Genomic DNA, 18319 nt, shown 5'->3' on the forward strand with positions numbered 1-18319 from the left:
GAGGTAGAGGTAGTGTTGGGGTCAGGTGTTACCTGTGTGAGGTAGAGATAGTGTTGGGGTCAGGTGTTACCTGTGTGAGGTAGTGCTGGGGTCAGTTGTTACCTGTGTGAGGTAGAGGTAGTGTTGGGGTCAGGTGTTACCTGTGTGAGGTAGAGGTAGTGCTGGGGTCAGGTGTTACCTGTGTGAGGTAGTGTTGGGGTCAGGTGTTACCTGTGTGAGGTAGTGTTGGGGTCACGTGTTACCTGTGTGAGGTAGAGGTAGTGTTGGGGTCAGGTGTTACCCGTGTGAGGTAGTGTTGGGGTCAGGTGTTACCTGTGTGAGGTAGTGTTGGGGTCAGGTGTTACCTGTGTGAGGTAGTGTTGGGGTCAGGTGTTACCTGTGTGAGGTAGTGTTGGGGTCAGGTGTTACCTGTGTGAGGTAGAGGTAGTGCTGGGGTCAGGTGTTACCTGTGTGAGGTAGTGTTGGGGTCAGGTGTTACCCGTGTGAGGTAGTGTTGGGGTCAGGTGTTACCTGTGTGAGGTAGTGTTGGGGTCAGGTGTTACCCCTGTGAGGTAGTGTTGGGGTCAGGTGTTACCTGTGTGAGGTAGTGTTGGGGTCAGGTGTTACCCCTGTGAGGTAGTGTTGGGGTCAGGTGTTACCCGTGTGAGGTAGTGTTGGGGTCAGGTGTTACCCGTGTGAGGTAAGAGGTAGTGTTGGGGTCAGGTGTTACCTGTGTGAGGTAGAGGTAGTGTTGGGGTCAGGTGTTACCCGTGTGAGGTAGTGTTGGGGTCAGGTGTTACCTGTGTGAGGTAGTGTTGGGGTCAGGTGTTACCTGTGTGAGGTAGTGTTGGGGTCAGGTGTTACCTGTGTGAGGTAGAGGTAGTGTTGGGGTCAGGTGTTACCTGTGTGAGGTAGAGGTAGTGTTGGGGTCAGGTGTTACCCGTGTGAGGTAGTGTTGGGGTCAGGTGTTACCTGTGTGAGGTAGTGTTGGGGTCAGGTGTTACCTGTGTGAGGTAGAGGTAGTGTTGGGGTCAGGTGTTACCTGTGTGAGGTAGTGCTGGGGTCTGGTGTTACCTGTGTGAGGTAGTGTTGGGGTCAGGTGTTACCTGTGTGAGGTAGTGTTGGGGTCAGGTGTTACCTGTGTGAGGTAGAGGTAGTGTCGGGGTCAGGTGTTACCTGTGTGAGGTAGAGGTAGTGTCGGGGTCAGGTGTTACCTGTGTGAGGTAGTGTCGGGGTTAGGTGTTACCTGTGTGAGGTAGAGGTAGTGTTGGGGTCAGGTGTTACCTGTGTGAGGTAGAGGTAGTGTTGGGGTCAGGTGTTACGTGTGTGAGGTAGTGTTGGGGTCAGGTGTTACCTGTGTGAGGTAGAGGTAGTGTTGGGGTCAGGTGTTACGTATGTGAGGTAGAGGTAGTGTTGGGGTCAGGTGTTACTTGTGTGAGGTAGAGGTAGTGTTGGGGCCATGTGTTACCTGTGTGAGGTAGAGGTAGTGTTGGGGTCAGGTGTTACCTGTGTGAGGTAGAGGTAGTGTTGGGGTCAGGTGTTACCTGTGTGAGGTAGTGTTGGGGTCAGGTGTTACCCGTGTGAGGTAGAGGTAGTGTTGGGGTCAGGTGTTACCTGTGTGAGGTAGAGGTAGTGTTGGGGTCAGGTGTTACTTGTGTGAGGTAGTGTTGGGGTCAGGTGTTACCTGTGTGAGGTAGAGGTAGTGTTGGGGTCAGGTGTTACGTATGTGAGGTAGAGGTAGTGTTGGGGTCAGGTGTTACCTGTGTGAGGTAGAGGTAGTGTTGGGGCCAGGTGTTACCTGTGTGAGGTAGAGGTAGTGTTGGGGTCAGGTGTTACCTGTGTGAGGTAGAGGTAGTGTTGGGGTCAGGTGTTACCTGTGTGAGGTAGAGGTACCTGTGTGAGGTAGAGGTAGTGTTGGGGTCAGGTGTTACCTGTGTGAGGTAGAGGTAGTGTTGGGGTCAGGTGTTACCTGTGTGAGGTAGTGCTGGGGTCAGTTGTTACCTGTGTGAGGTAGAGGTAGTGTTGGGGTCAGGTGTTACCTGTGTGAGGTAGAGGTAGTGCTGGGGTCAGGTGTTACCTGTGTGAGGTAGAGGTAGTGCTGGGGTCAGGTGTTAGCAGTGTGAGGTAGAGGTAGTGTTGGGGTCAGGTGTTACCTGTGTGAGGTAGTGTTGGGGTCAGGTGTTACCTGTGTGAGGTAGAGGTAGTGTTGGAGTCAGGTGTTACCTGTGTGAGGTAGAGGTATGTGTTGGGGTCAGGTGTTACCTGTGTGAGGTAGAGGTAGTGTTGGGGTCAGGTGTTACCTCTGTGAGGTAGAGGTAGTGTTGGGGTCAGGTGTTACCTGTGTGAGGTAGAGGTAGTGCTGGGGTCAGGTGTTACCTGTGTGAGGTAGAGGTAGTGCTGGGGTCAGGTGTTACCTGTGTGAGGTAGTGTTGGGGTCAGGTGTTACCTGTGTGAGGTAGAGGTAGTGTTGGGGTTAGGTGTTACCTGTGTGAGGTAGAGGTAGTGTTGGGGTCAGGTGTTACCTGTGTGAGGTAGAGGTAGTGTTGGGGTCAGGTGTTACCTGTGTGAGGTAGAGGTAGTGCTGGGGTCAGGTGTTACCTGTGTGAGGTAGAGGTAGTGTTGGGGTCAGGTGTTACCTGTGTGAGGTAGAGGTAGTGTTGGGTTCAGGTGTTACCTGTGTGAAGTAGAGGTAGTGTTGGGGTCAGGTGTTACCTGTGTGAGGTAGAGGTAGTGTTGGGGTCAGGTGTTACCTGTGTGAGGTAGAGGTAGTGTTGGGGCCAGGTGTTACCTGTGTGAGGTAGAGGTAGTGTTGGGGTCAGGTGTTACCTGTGTGAGGTAGAGGTACCTGTGTGAGGTAGAGGTAGTGTTGGGGTCAGGTGTTACCTGTGTGAGGTAGAGGTAGTGTTGGGGTCAGGTGTTACCTGTGTGAGGTAGTGCTGGGGTCAGTTGTTACCTGTGTGAGGTAGAGGTAGTGTTGGGGTCAGGTGTTACCTGTGTGAGGTAGAGGTAGTGCTGGGGTCACGTGTTAGCTGTGTGAGGTAGAGGTAGTGTTGGGGTCAGGTGTTACCTGTGTGAGGTAGTGTTGGGGTCAGGTGTTACCTGTGTGAGGTAGAGGTAGTGTTGGGGTCAGGTGTTACCCGTGTGAGGTAGTGTTGGGGTCAGGTGTTACCTGTGTGAGGTAGTGTTGGGGTCAGGTGTTACCTGTGTGAGGTAGTGTTGGGGTCAGGTGTTACCTGTGTGAGGTAGAGGTAGTGCTGGGGTCAGGTGTTACCTGTGTAAGGTAGAGGTAGTGCTGGGGTCAGGTGTTACCTGTGTGAGGTAGAGGTAGTGCTGGGGTCAGGTGTTACCTGTGTGAGGTAGAGGTAGTGTTGGGGTCAGGTGTTACCTGTGTGAGGTAGAGGTAGTGTTGGAGTCAGGTGTTACCTGTGTGAGGTAGAGGTAGTGTTGGAGTCAGGTGTTACCTGTGTGAGGTAGAGGTAGTGTTGGGGTCAGGTGTTACCTGTGTGAGGTAGAGGTAGTGTTGGGGTCAGGTGTTACCTGTGTGAGGTAGAGGTAGTGTTGGGGGCAGGTGTTACCTGTGTGAGGTAGAGGTAGTGCTGGGGTCAGGTGTTACCTGTGTGAGGTAGAGGTAGTGTTGGGGTCAGGTGTTACCTGTGTGAGGTAGAGGTACCTGTGTGAGGTAGAGGTAGTGTTGGGGTCAGGTGTTACCTGTGTGAGGTAGAGGTAGTGTTGGGGTCAGGTGTTACGTGTGTGAGGTAGTGTTGGGGTCAGGTGTTACCTGTGTGAGGTAGAGGTAGTGTTGGGGTCAGGTGTTACCTGTGTGAGGTAGAGGTAGTGTTGGGGTCAGGTGTTACCTGTGTGAGGTAGAGGTACCTGTGTGAGGTAGAGGTAGTGTTGGGGTCAGGTGTTACCTGTGTGAGGTAGAGGTAGTGTTGGGGTCAGGTGTTACGTGTGTGAGGTAGTGTTGGGGTCAGGTGTTACCTGTGTGAGGTAGAGGTAGTGTTGGAGTCAGGTGTTACCTGTGTGAGGTAGAGGTAGTGTTGGAGTCAGGTGTTAGCTGTGTGAGGTAGAGGTAGTGTTGGAGTCAGGTGTTACCTGTGTGAGGTAGAGGTAGTGTTGGGGTCAGGTGTTACCTGTGTGAGGTAGAGGTAGTGCTGGGGTCAGGTGTTACCTGTGTGAGGTAGTGTTGGGGCCAGGTGTTACCTGTGTGAGGTAGTGTTGGGGTCAGGTGTTACCTGTGTGAGGTAGTGTTGGGGTCAGGTGTTACCTGTGTGAGGTAGAGGTAGTGTTGGAGTCAGGTGTTACCTGTGTGAGGTAGAGGTAGTGTTGGAGTCAGGTGTTAGCTGTGTGAGGTAGAGGTAGTGTTGGGGTCAGGTGTTACCTGTGTGAGGTAGAGGTAGTGTTGGGGTCAGGTGTTACCTGTGTGAGGTAGAGGTAGTGCTGGGGTCAGGTGTTACCTGTGTGAGGTAGAGGTAGTGCTGGGGTCAGGTGTTACCTGTGTGAGGTAGAGGTAGTGTTGGGGTCAGGTGTTACCTGTGTGAGGTAGAGGTAGTTGGGGTCAGGTGTTACATGTGTGAGGTAGAGGTAGTGTTGGGGTCAGGTGTTACCTGTGTGAGGTAGAGGTAGTTGGGGTCAGGTGTTACATGTGTGAGGTAGAGGTAGTGTTGGGGTCAGGTGTTACCTGTGTGAGGTAGAGGTAGTGTTGGGGCCAGGTGTTACCTGTGTGAGGTAGTGTTGGGGTCAGGTGTTACCTGTGTGAGGTAGTGTTGGGGTCAGGTGTTACCTGTGTGAGGTAGTGTTGGGGTCAGGTGTTACCTGTGTGAGGTAGAGGTAGTGTTGGGGTCAGGTGTTACCTGTGTGAGGTAGAGGTAGTGCTGGGGTCAGGTGTTACCTGTGTGAGGTAGAGGTAGTGCTGGAAGGCCAGAGTAACGTCTCCGTTGATGTGGATCTCTTGTTGTCCGTATATATCTTCAGGACACACCTCCCTCCCTGACACAGCACTTTCCCACGGGAACTTTAGTCCCTGTTAGGAGGACAACGTAATATCTCTTTCATCAGAACACACTGACCCACATACACTATAATACACTACACTATAATACACTACACTATAATACACTACACTATAATACACTACACTGACCCACATACACTACAATACACTACACTATAATACACTACACTATAATACACTACACTATAATACACTACACTATAATACACTACACTATAATACACATACACTATAATACACTACACTATAATACACATACACTACACTATAATACACTACACTATAATACACTACACTATAATACACTACACTATAATACACTACACTATAATACACTACACTATAATACACATACACTACACTATAATACACATACACTACACTATAATACACTACACTATAATACACTACACTATAATACACATACACTACACTATAATACACTATAATACACTACACTATAATACACATACACTACACTATAATACACTACACTATAATACACTACACTATAATACACTACACTATAATACACTACACTATAATACACATACACTACAATACACATACACTACACTATAATACACTATAATACACTACACTATAATACACTACACTATAATACACTACACTATAATACACTACACTATAATACACTATAATACACTACACTATAATACACTACACTATAATACACTACACTATAATACACATACACTACACTATAATACACTATAATACACTACACTATAATACACTACACTATAATACACTACACTATAATACACTACACTATAATACACTACACTATAATACACTACAATACACTATAATACACTACACTATAATACACTACACTATAATACACTACACTATAATACACATACACTACACTATAATACACATACACTACACTACAATACACTACACTATAATACACATACACTACACTACAATACACTACACTATAATACACATACACTACACTATAATACACTACACTATAATACACTACACTATAATACACTACACTATAATACACTACACTATAATACACTACAATACACTACACTACAATACACTACACTATAATACACTACACTATAATACACTTCACTATAATACACTACACTATAATACACTACACTATAATACACTACACTATAATACACTACACTATAATACACTATAATACACTACACTATAATACACTACACTATAATACACTACACTATAATACACTACACTATAATACACTATAATACACTACACTATATAATACACTACACTATAATACACTACTATAACTATAATACACTACACTAATAATACACTATAATACACTACACTATAATAATACACTATAATAATACACTATAATACACTACACTATAATACACTACACTATAATACACTATAATACACTACACTATAATACACTACACTATAATACACTACACTATAATACACTACACTATAATACACTACACTATAATACACTACACTATAATACACTACACTATAATACACTACACTATAATACACTACACTATAATACACTACACTATAATACACTACACTATAATACACTACACTATAATACACTATAATACACTACACTATAATACACTATAATACACTATAATACACTACACTATAATACACTACACTATAATACACTACACTACACTATAATACACTACACTATAATACACTACACTATAATACACTACACTATAATACACTACACTATAATACACTACACTATAATACACTACACTATAATACACTATAATACACTACACTATAATACACTACACTATAATACACTACACTATAATACACTACACTATAATACACTACACTATAATACACTACACTATAATACATACACTATAATACACTACACTATAATACACTACATAATACACTACACTATAATACACTACACTATAATACACTACACTACAATACATACACTACACTAATAATACACTATAATACACTACACACTATACATACACTATAATACACTACACTATAATATAATACACTATAATACACTACACTATAATACACTACACTATAATACACTACACTATAATACACTACACTATAATACACTACACTATAATACACTATAATACACTACACTATAATACACTACACTACACTATAATACACTACTATAATATAATACACTATAATACACTACACTATAATACACTACACTATAATACACTACACTATAATACACTATAATACACTATAATACACTACACTATAATACACTACACTATAATACACTACACTATAATACACTACACTATAATACACTACACTATAATACACTACACTATAATACACTACACTACACTATAATACACTACACTATAATACACTACACTACACTATAATACACTACACTATAATACACTACACTACACTATAATACACATACACTACACTATAATACACTACACTATAATACACTACACTATAATACACTACACTATAATACACTACACTACAATACACTACACTATAATACACTACACTATAATACACTACACTATAATACACTACACTATAATACACTATAATACACTACACTATAATACACTACACTATAATACACTACACTATAATACACTACACTATAATACACATACACTACACTATAATACACTACACTACAATACACTATAATACACTACACTATAATACACTACACTACAATACACTACACTACAATACACTACACTGACCCACATACACTATAATACACTACACTACAATACACTATAATACACTACACTACAATACACTATAATACACTACACTATAATACACTACACTATAATACACTACACTACAATACACTACAATACACTACACTATAATACACTACACTATAATACACTACACTATAATACACTACACTATAATACACTACACTATAATACACTACAATACACTACACTATAATACACTACACTATAATACACTACACTATAATACACTATAATACACTACACTATAATACACTACACTATAATACACTACACTATAATACACTATAATACACTACACTATAATACACTACACTATAATACACTACACTACAATACACTACACTGACCCACATACACTATAATACACTACACTATAATACACTACACTATAATACACTACACTATAATACACTACACTATAATACACTACACTATAATACACTATAATACACTATAATACACTATAATACACTACACTATAATACACTATAATACACTACACTATAATACACTATAATACACTACACTATAATACACTATAATACACTATAATACACTACACTATAATACACTATAATACACTACACTATAATACACTACACTATAATACACTACACTATAATACACTACACTACAATACACTACACTATAATACACTACACTATAATACACTACACTATAATACACTACACTACAATACACTAATACACTACACTACTAATACACTACACTATAATACACTACACTACAATACACTACACTATAATACACTACACTATAATACACTACACTATAATACACTACACTATAATACACTACACTATAATACACTACACTATAATACACTACACTATAATAATACACTATAATACACTATAATACACTACACTATAATACACTACACTATAATACACTACACTATAATACACTACACTATAATACACTACACTATAATACACTACACTATAATACACTATAATACACTACACTATAATACACTACACTATAATACACTACACTATAATACACTACACTATAATACACATACACTACACTATAATACACTACACTACAATACACTATAATACACTACACTATAATACACTACACTACAATACACTACACTACAATACACTACACTGACCCAATACACACTATAATACACTATAATACACTACACTACAATACACTATAATACACTACACTACAATACACTATAATACACTACACTATAATACACTATAATACACTACACTATAATACACTATAATACACTACACTATAATACACTACACTACAATACACTACAATACACTACACTATAATACACTACACTATAATACACTACACTATAATACACTACACTATAATACACTACAATACACTACACTATAATACACTACACTATAATACACTACACTATAATACACTATAATACACTATAATACACTACACTATAATACACTACACTATAATACACTACACTATAATACACTATAATACACTACACTATAATACACTACACTATAATACACTACACTATAATACACATACACTACACTATAATACACTACACTATAATACACTACACTATAATACACTACACTATAATACACTACACTATAATACACTACACTATAATACACTATAATACACTACACTATAATACACTATAATACACTACACTATAATACACTACACTATAATACACTACACTATAATACACTACACTACAATACACTACACTACACTATAATACACTACACTATAATACACTACACTACACTATAATACACTACACTATAATACACTACACTACACTATAATACACATACACTACACTATAATACACTACACTATAATACACTACACTATAATACACTACACTATAATACACTACACTATAATACACTACACTATAATACACTACACTATAATACACTACACTACAATACACTACACTACACTATAATACACTACACTATAATACACTACACTACACTATAATACACTACACTATAATACACTACACTACACTATAATACACATACACTACACTATAATACACTACACTATAATACACTACACTATAATAATACACTATAATACATACATACACTACACTATAATACACTACACTATAATACACTACACTATAATACACTACACTATAATACACTACACTATAATACACTATAATACACTACACTATAATACACTACACTATAATACACTACACTATAATACACTACACTATAATACACATACACTACACTATAATACACTACACTACAATACACTATAATACACTACACTATAATACACTACACTACAATACACTACACTACAATACACTACACTGACCCACATACACTATAATACACTACACTACAATACACTATACATACACTATAATACACTATAATAATACACTATAATACACTACACTATAATACACTACACTATAATACACTACACTACAATACACTATAATACACTACACTATAATACACTACACTATAATACACTACACTATAATACACTACTATAATACACTACATAATACACTATAATACACTACACTATAATAATACACTATAATACACTACACTATAATACACTACACTATAATACACTACACTATAATACACTATAATACACTATAATACACTACACTATAATACACTATAATACACTATAATACACTACACTATAATACACTACACTATAATACACTACACTACACTATAATACATACTATAATACACTACACTATAATACACTACACTATAATACACTACAATACACTATAATACACTACACTATAATACACTACACTATAATACACTATAATACACTACACTATAATACATACAATACACTACACTATAATACATACACTATAATACACTACACTATAATATACACTATATACACTACACTATAATACACTACACTATAATACACTACACTATAATACATAATACACTACACTATAATACACTACACTATAATACACTACACTATAATACACTACACTATAATACACTACACTATAATACACTACACTATAATACACTACACTATAATACACTACACTATAATACACTACACTATAATACATAACACTATAATACACATACACTACACTATAATACACTACACTACAATACACTATAATACACTACACTATAATACACTACACTATAATACACTACAATACACTACACTATAATAATACACTATAATACACTACACCACATACACTATAATACACTACACTACAATACACTATAATACACTACACTACAATACACTATAATACACTACACTATAATACACTACACTACACACTATAATACACTATAATACACTACACTACAATACACTACAATACACTACACTATAATACACTACACTATAATACACTACACTATAATACACTACACTATAATACACTACACTATAATACACTATAATACACTACACTATAATACACTATAATACACTACACTATAATACACTATAATACACTACACTATAATACACTATAATACACTATAATACACTACACTATAATACACTATAATACACTACACTATAATACACTACACTATAATACACTACACTACAATACACTACACTGAAACACATACACTATAATACACTACACTATAATACACTACACTATAATACACTACACTATAATACACTACACTATAATACACTACACTATAATACTATACTACACTATAATACACTACATAATACACTACACTATAATACACTATAATACACTACACTATAATACACTATAATACACTACATAATACACTATAATAATACACTATAATAATACACTATAATACACTACACTATAATACACTACACTATAATACACTACACTATAATACACTACACTATAATACACTACACTATAATACACTACACTATAATACACTACACTATAATACACTACACTATAATACACTACACTATAATACACTATAATACAATACACTATAATACACTACACTATAATACACTACACTAATAATACACTACACTATAATACACTACACTATAATACACTACACTATAATACACTACACTATAATACACTACACTATAATAATACACTATAATACACTATAATACACTACACTATAATACACTACACTATAATACAATACACTATAATACACTATAATACACTACACTATAATACACTACACTATAATAATACACTACACTATAATACACTACACTATAATACAATACACTATAATACACTATAATACACTACACTATAATACACTACACTATAATACACTACACTATAATACACTACACTATAATACACTACACTATAATACACTATAATACACTACACATACACTACACTATAATACACTACACTACAATACACTATAATACACTACACTATAATACACTACACTACAATACACTACACTACAATACACTACATACCTATAATACATACACTATAATACACTACACTATAATACACTACACTATAATACACTATAATACACTACACTATAATACACTATAATACACTACACTATACTATAATACACTATAATACACTACACTATAATACACTATAATACACTACACTATAATACACTACACTATAATACAATACACTATAATACACTATAATACACTACACTATAATACACTACACTATAATACACTACACTACAATACACTACACTATAATACACTACACTATAATACACTACAATACACTACACTATAATACACTACACTATAATACACTACACTATAATACATACACTATAATACACTATAATACACTACACTATAATACACTACACTATAATACACTACACTATAATACACTACAATACACTACACTATAATACACTACACTATAATACACTACACTACAATACACTACACTAATACACCCTACAATACACTATATACATACACTATAATACACTACACTATAATACACTACACTATAATACACTACACTATAATACACTACACTATAATACACTACATACACTATAATACACTACACTATAATACACTACACTATAATACACTATAATACACTATAATACACTACACTATAATACACTACACTACAATACACTACACTATAATACACTACACTATAATACACTACACTATAATACACTACACTATAATACACTACACTATAATACACTACACTATAATACACTACACTATAATACACTACACTATAATACACTACACTAATACACTACACTATAATACACTACACTATAATACACTACACTATAATATACACTATAATACACTACACTATAATACACTACACTATAATACACTACAATACAATACACTATAATACACTACACTATAATACACTACACTATAATACACTACACTATAATACACTACACTACAATACACTATACACTATAATACACTACACTATAATACACTACACTATAATACACTACACTATAATACACTACACTATAATACACTACACTATAATACACTACACTATAATACACTACACTATAATACACTACACTATAATACACTACATAATACACTACATAATACACTACACTATAATACACTACAATACACTACACTATAATACACTACACTATAATACACTACACTACAATACACTACACTATAATACACTACACTATAATACACTACACTATAATACACTACACTACAATACACACTACACTATAATACACTACACTATAATACACTACACTATAATACACTATAATACACTACACTATAATACACTACACTACAATACACTACACTACAATACACTATAATACACTACACTATAATACACTATAATACACTACACTATAATACACTACACTACAATACACTACAATACACTACACTATAATACACTACACTACAATACACTACACTATAATACACTACACTATAATACACTACACTATAATACACTATAATACACTACACTATAATACACTACACTATAATACACTACACTATAATACACTATAATACACTACACTATAATACACTACACTATAATACACTACACTACAATACACTACACTATAATACACTACACTATAATACACTACACTATAATACACTACACTATAATACACTACACTATAATACACTACACTATAATACACTACACTATAATACACTACACTATAATACACTATAATACACTACACTATAATACACTACACTACAATACACTACACTATAATACACTACACTATAATACACTACACTATAATACACTACACTATAATACACTACACTATAATACACTACACTACACTATAATACACTACACTATAATACACTACACTATAATACACTACACTATAATACACTACACTATAATACACTACACTATAATACACTACACTACACTATAATACACTACACTATAATACACTATAATACACTACACTATAATACACTACACTATAATACACTATAATACACTACACTATAATACACTACACTATAATACACTACACTATAATACACTACACTATAATACACTACACTATAATACACTACACTATAATACACTACACTATAATACACTACACTATAATACACTACACTATAATACACTACACTATAATACACTATAATACACTATAATACACTACACTATAATACACTACACTATAATACACTACACTATAATACACTATAATACACTACACTATAATACACTACACTATAATACACTACACTATAATACACTATAATACACTACACTATAATACACTACACTATAATACACTACACTATAATACACTATACACTATAACTACAATACACTACACTATAATACACTACACTATAATACACTACACTATAATACACTACACTACAATACACTACACTATAATACACTACACTATAATACACTACACTATAATACACTACACTATAATACACTACACTATAATACACTACACTATAATACACTACACTATAATACACTACACTATAATACACTACACTATAATACACTACACTATAATACACTACACTATAATACACTACACTACACTACACTATAATACACTACACTATAATACACTACACTATAATACACTACACTATAATACACTATAATACACTACACTAATACACTACACTATAATACACACTACACTATAATACACTACACTATAATACACTACACTATAATACACTACACTATAATACACTACACTATAATACACTACACTATAATACACTACACTATAATACACTACACTATAATACACTACACTATAATACACTACACTATAATACACTATAATACACTACACTATAATACACTACACTACAATATAATACACTACACTATAATACACTACACTATAATACACTACACTATAATACACTACACTATAATACACTACACTACACTACACTATAATACACTACACTATAATACACTACACTATAATACACTACACTACAATACACTACAATACACTACACTATAATACACTACACTACAATACACTACACTGACCCACATACACTATAATACACTACACTATAATACACTACAATACACTACACTATAATACACTACACTATAATACACTACACTATAATACACTACACTATAATACACTACACTATAATACACTATAATACACTACACTATAATACACTACACTATAATACACTATAATACACTACACTATAATACACTACACTATAATACACTACACTATAATACTATAAATACACTATACTACACTATAATACACTACACTATAATACACTACACTATAATACACTACACTATAATACACTACACTATAATACACTACACTATAATACACTACACTATAATACACTACACTATAATACACTACACTATAATACACTACACTATACACTACACTATAATACACTACACTATAATACACTACACTATAATACACTACACACTACAATACACTACACTATAATACACTACACAATACACTATAATACACTACACTATAATACACTACACTATAATACACTACACTATAATACACTATAATACACTACACTACAATACACTACACTATAATACACTACACTATAATACACTACACTATAATACACTACACTATAATACACTACACTATAATACACTATAATACACTACACTATAATACACTATAATACACTACACTATAATACACTACACTATAATACACTACACTATAATACACTACACTATAATACACTATAATACACTACACTAATACACTACACTATAATACACTACACTATAATACACTACACTATAATACACTACACTATAATACATACACTATAATACACTACACTATAATACACTATAATACACTACACTATAATACACTACACTATAATACACTACTACTATAATACACTACACTATAATACACTACACTATAATACACTACACTATACACTACACTATAATACACTACACTATAATACACTACACTATAATACACTATAATACACTACACTATAATACACTACACTATAATACACTACACTATAATACACTACACTATAATACACTATAATACACTACACTATAATACACTACACTACAATACACTATAATACACTACACTATAATACACTACACTATAATACACTACACTACAATACACACTATAATACACTACACTATAATACACTACACTATAATAATACACTATAATACACTACACTACAATACACTACATATACACTACACTATAATACACTATAATACACTACACTATAATACACTACACTATAATACACTACACTATAATACACTACACTATACACTACACTATAATACACTATAATACACTACACTATAATACACTACACTACTATAATACACTACACTATAATACACTACACTATAATACACTACACTATAATACACTATACACTACACTATAATACACTATAATACACTACACTATAATACACTACACTATAATACACTACACTATAATACACTATAATACACTACACTATAATACACTACACTATAATACACTACACTATAATACACTATAATACACTACACTATAATACACTACACTATAATACACTACACTATAATACACTACACTATAATACACTATAATACACTACACTATAATACACTACACTATAATACACTACACTATAATACACTATAATACACTACACTATAATACACTATAATACACTATAATACACTACACTATAATACACTACACTATAATACACTACACTATAATACACTACACTATAATACACTACACTACAATACACTACACTATAATACACTACACTACAATACACTACACTATACACTACACTATAATACACTACACTATAATACACTACACTATAATACACTACACTATAATACACTACACTATAATACACTACACTATAATACACTACACTATAATACACATACACTACACTATAATACACTACACTATAATACACTACACTATAATACACTACACTATAATACACTACACTATAATATACACTATAATACACTACACTATAATACACTATAATACACTACACTATAATACACTACACTATAATACACTACACTATAATACACTACACTATAATACACTACACTATAATACACTACACTATAATACATACACTATAATACACTACACTATAATACACTACACTATAATACACTACACTATAATACACTACACTATAATACACTATACACTATAATACACTACACTATAATACACTACACACTATAATACACTACACTATAATACACTACACTATAATACACTATAATACATAATACACTACACTATAATACACTACACTATAATACACTACACTATAATACACTACACTATAATACACTACACTATAATACACTACACTATAATACACTACACTATAATACACTACACTATAATACACTACACTATAATACACTACACTATAATACACTACACTATAATACACTACACTATAATACACTACACTATAATACACTACAATATAATACACTACACTATAATACACTACACTATACTACACTACACTATAATACACTACACTATAATACACTACACTATAATACACTATAATACACTACACTATAATACACTACACTATAATACACTACACTATAATACACTATAATACACTACACTATAATACACTATAATACACTACACTATAATACACTACACTATAATACACTACAATACACTATAATACACTATAATACACTACACTATAATACACTACACTATAATACACTACACTATAATACACTACACTATAATACACTACACTATAATACACTACACTATAATACACTACACTATAATACACTACACTATAATACACTACACTATAATACACTACACTATAATACACTATAATACACTACACTATAATACACTACACTATAATACACTATAATACACTACACTATAAT

General features: G+C 33.8%; 1 protein-coding gene across 4 annotated transcripts in view; it reads right to left on the minus strand.

Moving 5' to 3' along the window:
• The window catches only part of pgghg (protein-glucosylgalactosylhydroxylysine glucosidase), a 71055-nt gene that overhangs the window by 22119 nt on the left and 30617 nt on the right, over positions 1-18319 (minus strand). For all 4 annotated transcript variants that reach the window (XM_065022213.1, XM_065022212.1, XM_065022210.1 and 1 more), the window contains exon 7: positions 4871-5002. In XM_065022213.1, coding sequence (XP_064878285.1) covers positions 4871-5002 — 132 coding nt within the window. The remainder of the gene's footprint in view (positions 1-4870; positions 5003-18319) is intronic.

This window comes from Oncorhynchus nerka, linkage group LG9a (assembly GCF_034236695.1).
Source record: "Oncorhynchus nerka isolate Pitt River linkage group LG9a, Oner_Uvic_2.0, whole genome shotgun sequence".
Classification (NCBI taxonomy): Eukaryota; Metazoa; Chordata; class Actinopteri; order Salmoniformes; family Salmonidae; genus Oncorhynchus; species Oncorhynchus nerka.